We start from the raw sequence: 15,264 nt of genomic DNA on the forward strand, positions 1-15,264 counted from the left end.
TTCTCTTGAGATGGAGTAGGCAGGGTGTCACTTTTATTACTTAATGTGGTATCACTTCTGTGTTGGACTAGGGGGCATCATCACTGTGTTGAGGTCACTAAGGGGGCATCATCACTGTGGAGGTCACTAAGGGAGCATCATCACTGTGGAGGTCACTAATTGGGCATCATCACTGTGGAGGTCACTAAGGGGGCATCATCACGGTGTGGAGGTCACTAAGGGGGCATCATCACTGTGTGGAGGTCACCAAGGGGGCATCATCACTGTGGAGGTCACTAATTGGGCATAATCACTGTGGAGGTCACTAAGGGGGCATCATCACTGTGTGGAGGTCTCTAAGGGGGCATCATCACGGCTTGGAGGTCACTAAGGGGCATCATCACTGTGTGGAGGTCACTAAGGGGGCATCATCACTGTGTGGGGGTTACTAAGGGGGCATCATCACTGTGCAGGTCACTAATTGGGCATCATCACTGTGGAGGTCACTAAGGGGGCATCATCACTGTGTGGAGGTCTCTAAGGGGGCATCATCACGGTGTGGAGGTCACTAAGGGGCATCATAACTGTGTGAAGGTCACTAAGGGGGCATCATCACTGTGTGGGGGTTACTAAGGGGCACCATCACTATGTGGAAGTCACTAAGGGGGCATCATCACTGTGTGGAGGTCACTAAGGGGGGGATCATCACTGTGTGGAGGTCACTAAGGGGGCATCATCACTGTGTGGAGGTCACTAAGGCAACATCATCACTGTGTGGAGGTCACTAAGGGGCACCATCACTGTGTGGAGGTCATTGAGAGGGAATCATCACTGTATGGAGGTCACAAAGGGGGATCATCACTGTGGAGGTCACAAAAGGGGGCATCATCACTGTGGAGGTCACAAGGGGGGGCATCATCACTGTGGAGGTCACTAAGGGGCCATCATCACTGTGTGGAGGGCACTAAGGGGGCATCATCACTGTGTGGAGGTCACTAAGGGGGCATCATCACTGTGTGGAGGTCACTAAGGGGCATCATCACTGTGTGGAGATCACTAAGGGGGCATCATCACTGTGTGGAGGTTACTAAGGGGCACCATCACTGTGTGGAGGTCACAAAGGGGGATCATCTCTGTGGGGTCACAAACGGGGGCATCATCACTTTGGAGGTAACAAAAGGGGGCATCATCACTGTGGAGGTCACAAAGGGGGCATCATCACTGTGGAGGTCACTAAGGGGCATCATCACTGTGTGGAGGGCACTAAGGGGGCATCATCACTGTGTGGAGGTCATTGAGGGGGAATCATCACTGTGTGGAGGTCATTGAGGGGGAATCATCACTGTGTGGAGGTCACTAGAGGGACATCATGGTGATGTCACGACCAGACTCCCAGAGCTGTGTGGGCTGTGGCTGCTGGAGAAGATGATGGCAGGGGGATGCTCAGTTTACCTCCAGTACCCTGTGTCCCTCAGTGTCCCCCTGCCATCAGCCTCTCCCAGCCACAGCCCGCACAGCTGCTGGAGTCGGGTTGTGACATCACCATGTTATCCAGGAAGTGACATCACCATGTTATCCGGGAAGTGACATCACCATGTTATCCAGTGAAGTGACATCACCATGTTATCCAGAAGTGACGTCCCGGGTGTTATCCAGGAATAGTGACATCACCATGTTATCTAGGAAGTGACATCACCATGTTATCCAGGAAGTGACATCACCATGTTATCCAGGAGTGAAGCCTTGATGCATTAGTAAGTGCAGGGAAAAAAAAACACTTTATAAGCATTTCCCATAATAGGTGTATATTGGTAATTTGTATAAACTTTGGGGGGCAATACAATACTGTAATAAAAATTTTCGCTGGACTTCTCCTTTAAAAGTAATTGGCGCCGTCCGCACATCGCTACGTGTAATGGTGAAGCGCGGCAGGCGGCTGATGACAGCATAAAGTAAAATAATAAAGATTATACTTACCTGTCCATGCTCCTTGGTGTCCTGCTGCCTTTCCCCACTTATCCTGCTCACAGCAGCTGCCGCTGAAGCTTCTGAGGCTGTCTATGAAGTGACAGGCTGCTCAGCCAATCACCGACTGAGACGGGACAACCCCGCAGCCAGTGACTGGCTGAGCATCCTGTCACTTTAGAGACGGCCTCAGAAGCTTCAGTGGCAGCTGCAGTGAGGGGAGCACACCTGGCAGCATGAAAAGGTAAGTACAAACTTTACTATTTTCTATATAAAACAAGGGCTGCACGGACATCACTAACAATACCCATGCAGCCCTTGCTCCTGCCATGTAAGAGTGCAGATCTCTCAGATCAATGCTAATCTACAATGAGTATTAGGCTACATAATGCCACCCTCACTGTAAAGGGGGCACTAGCTCTTTGTGAGGTACTTTTATAATGTGAGGCACTATCTAGGTGGCACTAGAAAGAGAGGGCGAAAGTGAAAGAGAGGGCAACCGGGCCATGAATCTGTGTACAGGATGGTGGTGTGGCAAAAAGAGCTAAAGACATCTGGGCTGCAAACTCCAGAGACAAGGTATGGCTAGGAGATCTGCTCCATGTACTATGAAGGGTCGGATCTGACTCTGGGATCTGCTCAATATACTGAGGAAGGTCGGATCTGACTCTGGGATCTGCTCAATATACTGAGGAAGGTCGGATCTGACTCTGGGATCTGCTCCATATACTGAGAAAGGTCGGATCTGACCCTGTGATCTGCTCAATATACTGAGGAAGGTCAGATCTTACTCTGGGATCTGCTCAATATACTGAGAAAGGTCGGATCTGACTCTGGGATCTGCTCCATATACTAAGAAGGGTCGAATCTGACCCTGGGATCTGCTCAATATACTAAGGAAGGTCGGATATGATTCTGGGATCTGCTCATATACTGAGGAAGGTCGGATCTGACTCTGGGATCTGCTCATATACTGAGGAAGGTCGGTTCTGACTCTGTGATCTGCTCTATATACTGAGGAAGGTCGGATCTGACTCTGTGATCTGCTCCATATACTAAGGAGGGTCGGATCTGACTCTGGGATCTGCTCAATATACTGAGGAAGGTCGGATCTGACTCTGGGATCTGCTCCATATACTAAGAAGGGTCGAATCTGACTCTGGGATCTGCTCCATAAACTGAGGATGGTCGATCTGACTCTGGGATCTGCTCAATATACTGAGGAAGGTCGGATCTGACTCAGGGATTTGCTCCATATACTAAGAAGGGTCGAATGTGACTCTGGGATCAGTTCAATATACTAAGGAGGGTCGGATCTGACTCTGGGATCTGCTCCATATACTAAGGAGGGTCGGATCTGACTCTGGGATCTGCTCAATATACTGAGGAAGGTCGGATCTGACTCTGGGATCTGCTCCATATACTAAGAAGGGTCGAATCTGACTCTGGGATCTGCTCCATAAACTGAGGATGGTCGATCTGACTCTGGGATCTGCTCAATATACTGAGGAAGGTCGGATCTGACTCAGGGATTTGCTCCATATACTGAGGAAGGTCGGATCTGACTCTGGGATCAGTTCAATATTTTAAGGAGGGTCGGATCTGACTCTGGGATGTGCTCCATATACTAAGGAGGGTCGGATCTGACTCTGGGATCTGCTCCATATACTGAGGAAGGTCGGATCTGACCCTGGGATCTGCTCAATATACTAAGAAGGGTCGGATCTGACTCAGTATATGGAGCAGATCCCAGAGTCAGATCCGACCCTCCTTAGTATATGGAGCAGATCCCAGAGTCAGATTCGACCCTCCTTAGTATATTGAACTGATCCCAGAGTCAGATTCGACCCTTCTTAGTATATGGAGCAGATCCCAAAGAAGGGTCGAATCTGACTCTGGGATCAGTTCAATATACTAAGGAGGGTTGAATCTGACTCTGGGATCTGCTCCATATACTAAGGAGGGTCGGATCTGACTCTGGGATCTGCTTCATATACTAAGGAGTGTCGGATCTGACTCTGGGATCTGCTCAATATACTGAGGAAGGTCGGATCTGACTCTGGGACTGCTCAATATACTGAGGAAGGTCGGATCTGACTCTGGGATCTGCTCAATATACTAAGGAGGGTCGGATCTGACTCTGGGATCTGCTCAAATACACTAAGGAAGGTCTTATCGACTCTGGAATCTGCTCAATTTACTAAGGAGGGAGGAGGGTCGGATCGACTCTGGAATCTGGTCCATATACTAAGGAGGGTTAATATAATATATATATATATATATATATATATATATATTTGGGTACGGTTGTCTCTGATGGGGTCGGTTCTGATCACTGGATCTTCTCTATGTAGTAGACACCATCAGTTCTTGGATTTTCTCTGCTTAGTTTGGTTTTACCCTGTGGTGTATTCCACCTTTGACCTTCAGAAGGACCTCTGTACTGGGCAGCTGGTTGTTGATCTCCTGTCCTGCTGTTATGAGCTTTTCTGCAGTGGATTTTCTTCAGATTACACAACTTTGCAGATCGGGGAAGTTCTGAGAACATTCCTAGTCCACGTTTTCTGTATCTGGAACCGAGGGTCATTACAAGCTGTTATGTAATCCCAGGCGTCCGCACTACATGATACTGGATTTGCTGGTTAGGAACGTGTTGAGCGTTGTCTTGAGTCCATCATAAAGCAGCTGAAATCCCAGATGATGGATCAAGCCCCTTCCTTGTCGCCCATGTCTATTGCCAATGATATAAATACCCTGTCTGGAGAAGATTCCCTCATCTGTCAGTGATCACATATCAGGCCTCAAACATGAGGAACGTCTTACTCTGCCAACACTCAAATGGCATCTCCTGCCTGTCCTCCTCTAGTGATCCGTCTATGGGCACACTACCAAGATGACACTAGGCATGAAATATAGTCGTAGTATTTTTCCTGGGGAGGAGGAGGAGAAGGAAACAGTCTCTGCAACAGAAGGAGCCACCTGGATCAGATTTATGGAACATTTGTCTTCCTCCTTCTGAGCCGTCTTGTAGGATTATAATAATGTATTAGAGACAGTGATCTACTACATGGAGACAGTGATCTATTACAGAAAGAAGAGGTCAGCGATCTATTACAGAAAGATGAGTATTGTGATCTACCGCATGGAGAAGAGGACAATGAAATATTACAGGAAGCAGAGGACAATGATCTATTATGGGAAGACGAGGACAATGATCTATTACAGGAAGAAGAGGACAATGACCTATTACAGGAAAAAGAGGACAATGACCTATTACAGGAAAAAGAGGACAATGACCTATTACAGGAAAAAGAGGACAATGATCTATTACGGGAAGAAGAGGACAATGACCTATTACGGGAAGAAGAGGACAATGATCTATTACGGGAAGAAGAGGACAATGATCTATTACAGGAAAAAGAGGACAATGATCTATTACGGGAAGAAGAGGACAATGATCTATTACAGGAAAAAGAGGACAATGATCTATTACAGGAAAAAGAGGACAATGATCTATTACGGGAAGAAGAGGACAATGATCTATTACAGGAAAAAGAGGACAATGACCTATTACAGGAAAAAGAGGACAATGATCTATTACGGGAAGAAGAGGACAATGACCTATTACGGGAAGAAGAGGACAATGATCTATTACGGGAAGAAGAGGACAATGATCTATTACAGGAAAAAGAGGACAATGACCTATTACAGGAAAAAGAGGACAATGACCTATTACAGGAAAAAGAGGACAATGATCTATTACGGGAAGAAGAGGACAATGACCTATTACGGGAAGAAGAGGACAATGATCTATTACGGGAAGAAGAGGACAATGATCTATTACAGGAAAAAGAGGACAATGATCTATTACGGGAAGAAGAGGACAATGATCTATTACAGGAAAAAGAGGACAATGATCTATTACGGGAAGAAGAGGACAATGACCTATTACGGGAAGAAGAGGACACTGACCTATTACGGGAAGAAGAGGACAATGATCTATTACGGGAAGAAGAGGACAATGATCTATTACAGGAAAAAGAGGACAATGATCTATTACGGGAAGAAGAGGACACTGACCTACTACAGGAAAAAGAGGACAATGACCTATTACAGGAAGAAGAGGACACTGACCTATTACAGGAAAGAGAGGTCAACAATCTATTACAGGAAGAGGACAGTGATCTACTACAGGAATATAAGTACTGTTGTGGTACTCTTCTACTCGACCAGTGACACCAATTCTGTGGTGGTTGGTCGGTGTAGGTGTACAGCTCAGCCAGAGGTATAAGTGTTGTGACACCAGTGCTAGTCCAGCACACAGGTGTGATGTTGGTACCTGCTTTGTAGAGAGGCTGGCTAAACTCCCCTGAAATGGTTGGTGACCTGCCGGGCTGTGATGGGTCCCTTGGGCTCCTGTCACGGTAGTCCTGAGTGGAAAATGACCCACCCCGACTATGGGTACCGCCACCCACAGAAAGGGGAAAATGTGTATAGGTGCTGGTGCAATGGGAGAGATGACTGAGTCACAGTAAAATAAATATAACAGCTTTACTCAACAGTCTCTTGGAATACAGAACACTTTGGTAGTAAATAGCTTATCTGGATACAGGCTTTAGTGTCTCACTGGATCTGTGCTGAGAGATACTTGTAAGTGCTGATATAAGAGGTAGATGTAGCGGTACTTGTATAGTTGAGAGTTGAGCAGTGAAGAGGAGAGGAGTTTTTTCAAGGGGGTCCCAACCCAATGTAGTACTGTGCTCTGCCAGAACTTTAGAGAAGAATACTTGAGAGAATAATTGAGAGAAATACTTGTGCCTGTGTTTAGACTATGTCTGACCACCTTCTGCCTTACAGTGTCGGGGTTCCCGTCCTATTAAGGTGACACAAGCCCCAGTCGTGGTTACCTGGGCAAAGCTAAGTGTCCAAAGTTTTCCAGTTTCATCTGCGCTGCGAGATAGAGTACGTAGACCTTCGTTTGGGTAGCTTTGCTGTATCTGGGTCAGCTCCTCTGTCCTAGGATACTGCCCTGCACTTTGTAGTGATGTTCTTGGTTGGGGCTGGGATGATCCCTGACTTGTTCTCCTTGTAGTTTTTTAGTACTGCATAGTAGACATAGGTAGACTAGAGAAGCTGAGAGTCTCTAGCTGCTTCATACACATGGGTAATGACTCACTTACACAGCGGGACAAAGCCAAGCCCTGGCTTAACTACAGCAGGGATGCCTACTCTGTATGTCTTCCTCCCACAAGAATCTGTGTAAGACTACGGCACACTTCCTCCTACCAAGTGACTACTTCCTACAGGGGTGTGTATGGAGCCCTTTGATTGGTGAAGAAGAAAGCGTGTAAGAAGTGATAGTTTAGATAGAAAGAGTATCTCTATTGGACAATAATATACATAATATAGAAGGAGCAGTAACCCCTTCGTTCACTACAGCTGTGTAACAGGTAAAGCGGTTACATACAAAACACTGACATCTAGTGGTGAAACCAATAAATACCTTCATCCCCCATCTGCCTTTGAAGTATTGTGATCTACTACATGGAGAAAAGGACAATGATCTATTACAGGAAGAAGAGGACAATGATCTATTACAGGAAGAAGAGGACAGTGATCTACTACAGGAATATAAGTATTGTGATCTACATGGAGAACAATGATCTATTAGAGGAAGAAGAGGACAGTGATCTACTACAGGAATATAAGTATTGTGATCTACATGGAGAACATGTATCTACATTGTGATCTACATGTATCCATCCCCTCCTTGGTTGAACTTGATGGACATGTGTCTTTTTTCAACCGTATTAACTATGTAACTATGTAACTATGTAACATGGAGAACAATGATCTATTAGAGGAAGAAGAGGACAGTGATCTACTACAGGAATATAAGTATTGTGATCTACATGGAGAACAATGATCTATTAGAGGAAGAAGAGGACAGTGATCTACTACAGGAATATAAGTATTGTGATCTACATGGAGAACAATGATCTATTAGAGGAAGATGAGGACAGTGATCTACTACAGGAAGAAGCAGAAAAAACGGACAAGTGTAAGAATCTGAGCACCTGTGACAAGGGCCAAACAATGATGTGTAGATGACGGGGTTAGACCATCTACAGAATGACTGGTCTTGTCACTGTGAGTGCTGATTTGCTAGATTGGCGCTCACTTACCAAGCTTATTAGACGGCTCAAAAATCGTGTTAGTGATGTACGTGCAATCCTTGTTTTGAAGGGGTAAAATAATAAAGATGTTTTATACTTACCCCTTCATGCTCCCCCAGTGTCCTCCTGCTGTGTCTCTGTGTCCGCCACTGAACCCATCTCTGCAGTGACAGCCAGCTCAGACACGGACCGAGACACAACAACACTGCAGTCAATGTATGGCTGAGTGAGCTGTCACGGAGGAAGCAGAGACAAAGCAGGAGGACACTGGAGGAGCCTGGAGAGGTAAGCATAACATCTTTATTCTTTTCTATATACCGAATGAGTCATTGGCCGTGCATCACCTATTACATGGAGCGATGCATGACTGGTGATCGATGATCTTTAAAGACGACAATCAGCAAAGGACTGAACAATTGCTTGCCCAATTCGGCAGATAATCACCCCGTGTAATATCACTTTAAGACTCATTGATGTGTGTGGGGGTAGTGAAGGCTCGCCCATCTCGTCTGATCCCATAGAAGAGCTGCTGTAGGGCGAACTGCTGAAGAATTTATTTATTAGAGGTTTTGTGGGCTCAATCCCTCAATGAGTCAGATGACTTTTCACAGAACAAGAAGGTCCTTCATGTTATTAGCCAAGTGGTCTTCATGTGTATAGTGATGTACACATGGCGCTGGGCAGGACAGAGACTTCTTGCTGCTTAGATCTATGGTGGGGCCTCTACTAGGACACGGATAGGTTCGCAGAGATGCCTGTAGTGTGAGTAACATGTCTGTAGACCAGTGGGTTTATGTGACAAGACTTGTTAAGTCCACCATGTCTGACAATGACACCACACAATGGTATACATATATGTAGATGGGTGATGAATGTATGTAGATGGATGATGCCTGGTGAGAATATTGGATGGAAATAAGTATAAATAGGTGAATGAATGTATGGATATATGGATGACTGGTGGGATGGAAAGTTGAGACTGTGGATATATAGGTGGATGATTATATGGGTACCTTGTGGGATGAACACATGACTAATGGGGTGATTGGATCGGAATATGGATACATAGATGAGTGGTCGGACACTTGGATAGATCGGAATATGGATACATAGATGAGTGGTCGGACACTTGGATAGATCAGAATATGGATACATAGATGAGTGGTCGGAAACTTGGATAGATCGGAATATGGATACATAGATGAGTGGTCGGACACTTGGATAGATCGGAATATGGATACATAGATGAGTGGTCGGACACTTGGATAGATCGGAATATGGATACATAGATGAGTGGTCGGACACTTGGATAGATCGGAATATGGATACATAGATGAGTGGTCGGACACTTGGATAGATCAGAATATGGATACATAGATGAGTGGTCGACACTTGGATAGATCGGAATATGGATACATAGATGAGTGGTCGGACACTTGGATAGATCGGAATATGGATACATAGATGAGTGGTCGGACACTTGGATAGATCGGAATATGGATACATAGGTGAGTGGTCGGACACTTGGATAGATCGGAATATGGATACATAGATGAGTGGTCAGACACTTGGATAGATCGGAATATGGATACATAGATGAGTGGTCGGACACTTGGATAGATCGGAATATGGATACATAGATGAGTGGTCGGACACTTGGATAGATCGGAATATGGATACATAGATGAGTGGTCGGACACTTGGATAGATCGGAATATGGATACATAGATGAGTGGTCGGACACTTGGATAGATCGGAATATGGATACATAGATGAGTGGTCGGACACTTGGATAGATCGGAATATGGATACATAGATGAGTGGACAGATCACTCATGGGAGGACTGGACGAGAATATGGGAATATAGGTGAATGAATGTGGTTCAGGGAAGAAAAAGAGCGCTGCACCTCACACCTATGGCTGATACTAGTGCCCCTAGGCTAAATAAAAAACACATCAGAATTTTGTGTATGAATTGATCAAGCCATACTGCCCCATGTACCATCGTGCAGGTATCTGATACACATGGGTCCCTACACTAAGTCCAAACCGTGCCAGTCAGTGGCCACCAACCCCGCAGGTGCGCACAGTCAGGGAACGGGGGCCATGGGACGGCCCTGCAACCCCCATGCCACAGGACCAGACCCAAAAACACCACACCAGAACCCGGCCAGCACCCGGAATGGAGAGAGAGGTAAGAGCTTGTTCACACTTGTGTTGCTTGGCGTCCACTTTTTCCGCCGGTGGCGCCTGCGGGGTCCGGGGGGCCCTTTAGGGTCTGGTCCTGTGACAATGGGGTTGCAGGGCCATTCTGTGGCCCCCCTTCTCTGCTTGCGCACGTTTTGCGGGGATTGTGGTCGTTGACCGGCACAGTGATGTTTTTTGGTTAGGGACTCATGTGTATCAGAAGACCTGTACGTGGTACATGAGGCAATATGGTTTGGCCAAATTATATACTAACTTCTGATGTTGGTTTTAAATGTAGCTGAATAAGCTTTCGTGTCAGCCATGGGTGCGATGTGCAGCCATTTCTGTCTTTTTGGCTTGTGCATAGGTGAATGAATGTCTGACTATATAGATTGATGGATGTCCGTGGCCTCTTGTGTGGTTCTATCTCGATTGACCCCCTACATTTTTCCCTCTTCTCACATTGAAAGGTCGCGAGCCGCTGGGTTCCTACGGACATCGGTCGAACTCTAAGAAGAGGCGAAAATCTCGAACAGCTTTCACCAATCACCAGATCTACGAGCTGGAGAAACGTTTTCTCTATCAGAAATACTTGTCCCCTGCCGACCGTGACCACATTGCCCAACAGCTAGGACTTAGCAATGCCCAAGTCATCACCTGGTTCCAGAACCGAAGAGCCAAGCTGAAGAGAGACCTGGAGGAGATGAAGGCTGACGTGGAGTCATTGAAGAAGCTGCCACCACACGCACTGGAGAAGCTGGTGTCCATGCCTGAAGGCGGGGAGCAGGAGGAGGAGGACGAGGAGGATACCAGACTCTGCTCCCCAACCTCACAAGGACTCTTCCTCCATTCCCCACAGTGCCCCTCCATGGAACACACAGTTGATGAGTTCTCAGAAGATGAGGAGATAGAGGTGGATGATTAAAGGACTAGAAGAGATGGGCAGAGGACCCTTAATGTGCTACAGCTTCCAAAAGATGGAGAGGGAAGAAGGGAAGGGTGAAAGGAAGGAAGAGGAGGAAGAAGAGGAAGGGAGGGGTGAAAGGAATGGAGGGAGAGGAATAAACAGAAGGGAAGGGTGAGGAGGAACAAAGGGGAGAAAGAAGAGGAATAAAGGGGAGGAAGAAGAGGAAGGGAAAGGTAAAAAAAACTGAAAAAGGGAGGATGAAAAAAATGGAAGGGAAAGCTAAAAGTAAGAAAGGAAAATGAAAGGAAGGGTTACAGGAAGGAAGAGGAGGAAGAAGAAGAAGGGAAGGGTGAAAGAAAGCAAGGGGACGAAGAAGAGGAAAGGAAGCGTAAAAGAAAGGAAGGAGAGGAGGAAACTGAAGAAAAGGGAGGAAGAAACAGAAGGGAAGGGTAAAAGAAGGGAATTGGAGCAATGAGCAGGAAGGAAGGAAGGAGAGAAGGAAACTGATGGAAAGGGAGGAAGAAGAGGAGGAAGGGAAAGGTGATAGGAAGGAAGAAGGGAAAGGGAATGGGAGGAAGAAGGGAAAGCTATATGGAAAGAGGAAGAAAGGTCAGGTGGTCATGGTTACACCATCCCAGTCAAAGATCATCAGCCAGTCTGATGTATATAGAGAAGTCACCTCCAGCAAAGTCATCTGCTTCTAACGCTGTCATCTATATATATATATATATATATATATATATATATATATATTTACATCTATCACATGGAGAGGCACTGTATATACTATAGGCATACAGCACAGGAGAAGTGGTACTGTGTACTGTCCATATGAACAGGGCAGGAGAAGTGGTACTGTGCACTGTCCATATATACTGAGGATTACACCCAGCATACAGGAGAAGTTGTACTGTGCACTGTCCATATATACTGAGGATTACACCCAGCATACAGGAGAAGTTGTACTGTGCACTGTCCATATATACTGAGGATTACACCCAGCATACAGGAGAAGTTGTACTGTGCACTGTCCATATATACTGAGGATTACACCAGCATACAGGAGAAGTTGTACTGTGCACTGTCCATATATACTGAGGATTACACCCAGCATACAGGAGAAGTTGTACTGTGCACTGTCCATATATACTGAGGATTACACCCAGCATACAGGAGAAGTTGTACTGTGCACTGTCCTCCATATATACTGAGGATTACACCCAGCATACAGGAGAAGTTGTACTGTGTGCTGTGTGTATATATATATATATATATATATATATATATATATATATATACTGAGGATTACACCCAGCATACAGGACAGAAGTTGTACTGTGCGCTGTGTATGTGTATATATATATATATATATATATTATATATATATATATATATATATATTAAGGATTACACCCAGCATACAGGACAGAAGTTGTACTGTGCACTGACTATATGCAGATCACATGAAGGAGACTTTTCTGGAGCATTGGACCCTGGGATTTGTCTTCCACATATAAGAGCAGACTTGTCTTGCTCACCGTGTATAGAAATGTATTTATTTTATTTAAGTCCCTCGCCCCAGGAGCCCTGATCTACTTACCTGTCACCCGGTCCATTCCACAATGGGTGCACTGGGGTCGGTGGGATTACGTGACCCCTCGGGTAACTCCGGGGCGAGAGGTCACAGATATGGTCTGTGATCATTCAATAAATGATGGCTGATTTCCTACAGGAGCCTCTGGGGTGTGATATCTAGCAGACACAGCACCACACACGGTTATTAAGGAAAACACTAAGGCAAGGTAAAAAATAGGTATAAATAAGCAAAATAACAATAATAATTACAACAACAACAATGATGATGATGATGATACTAATCATAACATAATGGTACAAGAGAAAACTAATAATAATAATTCACTAAAATAATACGATAACTTTTTTAAATTAAGATGAAATAATAACCCAAATCTTATTAATCATCATCATCTTAGTAATAGTAATGAAATAAAATGCAAGAAAAAAAATCAAGATAAATAGACAATTTATTGGTAATCAATAGTAATAAAACTAATACTACTGGTATTAATTATATTATATTATATTAATGCTAAAAATCAAGATAAAAAAATACAATGAAAAAATAAAAAAATCAAGATAAAATTGTAATAAGTATAATAATAAAAAAGAAAGATAAAAAGTATAATATTCTAATAAATCCAAATTTCAAGACGCCCCTTGATAAAGCGATTTAAAGGCGAAACGTGCGTCGGGGTTGCGGTTACCAGACACCACGATGGGTAAGCGTCTCATTACACTATCATTTATATTGCGGATATAGGCTGACATTGTTTTCAGCGATCCGAGGCTGTGTAGATACACTGCAGGGCTATATGAATATTGATTGTGACGTTTATATGATATAGCGATATATGTTAGAGTCATCATTAGAAATATGGTGGTCTGGTGACCAATTACTGCTGGATTCCCTTTTGCACTAGAAACAGATCAAAGGTTTTATTGATTTTTTAATCATGTTTAATAAAAATTTATATATTTTAAAATTAGCTTTGTGTGGTATAATTGGTATTAATTATATTATATTATATTAATGCTAAAAATCAAGATAAAAAAATACAATGAAAAAATAAAAAAATCAAGATAAAATTGTAATAAGTATAATAATAAAAAAGAAAGATAAAAAGTATAATATTCTAATAAATCCAAATTAATCATAGTATTCTAAAAAAAAAAAAAAACATTCCGATAAAAGAACTATAAAATATTCTAGAAACCACAAACCAAATAATTACAATCAACTTCTACATAAAAAAAATGTAAATTAATAAAAAATATTTAGAGAAAAAAAAAAAGAATTATGGTAACAGTAGTAGTAGTAATAATAATAATAACAGTAGTAATAATATTCATAATAATAATAAACAATAATAGTAATAATAATAACAACAACAGTAGAAGTAATAATATTAATAATAACAACAGTAGTAATAATATTAATAATAATAATAATAAACAATAAAAGTAATAATAATAATAACAACAACAACAGTAGTAATAATATTCATAATAATAAACAATAATAGTAATAATAATATTAATAACAGTAGTAATAATATTAATAATAATAATAACAATAATAGTAATAATAATAACAACAACAACAACAGTAGTAGTAATAATAATAATATTCATAATAATAAACAATAATAGTAATAATAATAATAAACAATAATAGTAATAATAATAGCAGTAATAATAACAACAGTAATAATAATAATAAACAATAATAGTAATAATAATAGCAGTAATAATAATAACAATAATAATAATATTAATAATGTCCTAAATAAATAAATGCATAAAAAACAGACAGATAAATAATAAATCAGATAAAAAATAACAGTATAAAACATAATAAAAGAAAGAGTGAGGCTTAGCTATAGGGGGCCCCAGTATTCTAGCGGTCACACATTGTGTTGGGGCGCAGGATCTTACAGTCCATGAGGAAACAATAGACGTGACCCCGGAGACAATGGGATCAGCTGCCATCAGTTCTCTCCCAGCAGTTTTCATGTGATGAGTGACAGACATGTGGGGTGGGAGAAACATTGAGGATATATACTGTGAGAGAATAGACGCCCAAATACACAGAGGAGTATATAGAGGAAAGACATAACTAATATTATAACAACATAAAAAATCACCTAATATAACAAAAATGATATAAAGTCTATGTACAATAAAGGATATAATAATCACTATGACAAATAATAATGATGATGATGATAATAAATAATCTATTATCTGAGTATAATATATATTAATAACCTAGCTATCACTTATTATACATAATATATAATAACAACCTAACAATCACTTATTATACATAATATATAATAACCTAACAACCACCAATCATATATAATATATAATAATAACCTAACAACCACCTATCATCATAATAATAATAATCTAATATCCATATCTAATATATAATAATAACCCAACAACCAGCTATCATATATAAT

At 42.5% G+C, this 15,264-nt stretch overlaps 1 protein-coding gene across 1 annotated transcript; it reads left to right on the top strand.

Moving 5' to 3' along the window:
- Positions 1-10,762: 10,762 nt before the first annotated feature.
- LBX2 (ladybird homeobox 2) lies at positions 10,763-11,309 on the top strand (the record flags this gene model as incomplete). The annotated part of the gene is made up of 1 exon (XM_069976931.1): positions 10,763-11,309. A coding segment is annotated over one exon (471 nt), but the record flags the coding sequence as incomplete, so codon positions are not given.
- Positions 11,310-15,264: the final 3,955 nt, after the last annotated feature.

The sequence above is a fragment of the Dendropsophus ebraccatus genome, chromosome 7 (assembly GCF_027789765.1).
Source record: "Dendropsophus ebraccatus isolate aDenEbr1 chromosome 7, aDenEbr1.pat, whole genome shotgun sequence".
Taxonomy (NCBI): Eukaryota; Metazoa; Chordata; class Amphibia; order Anura; family Hylidae; genus Dendropsophus; species Dendropsophus ebraccatus.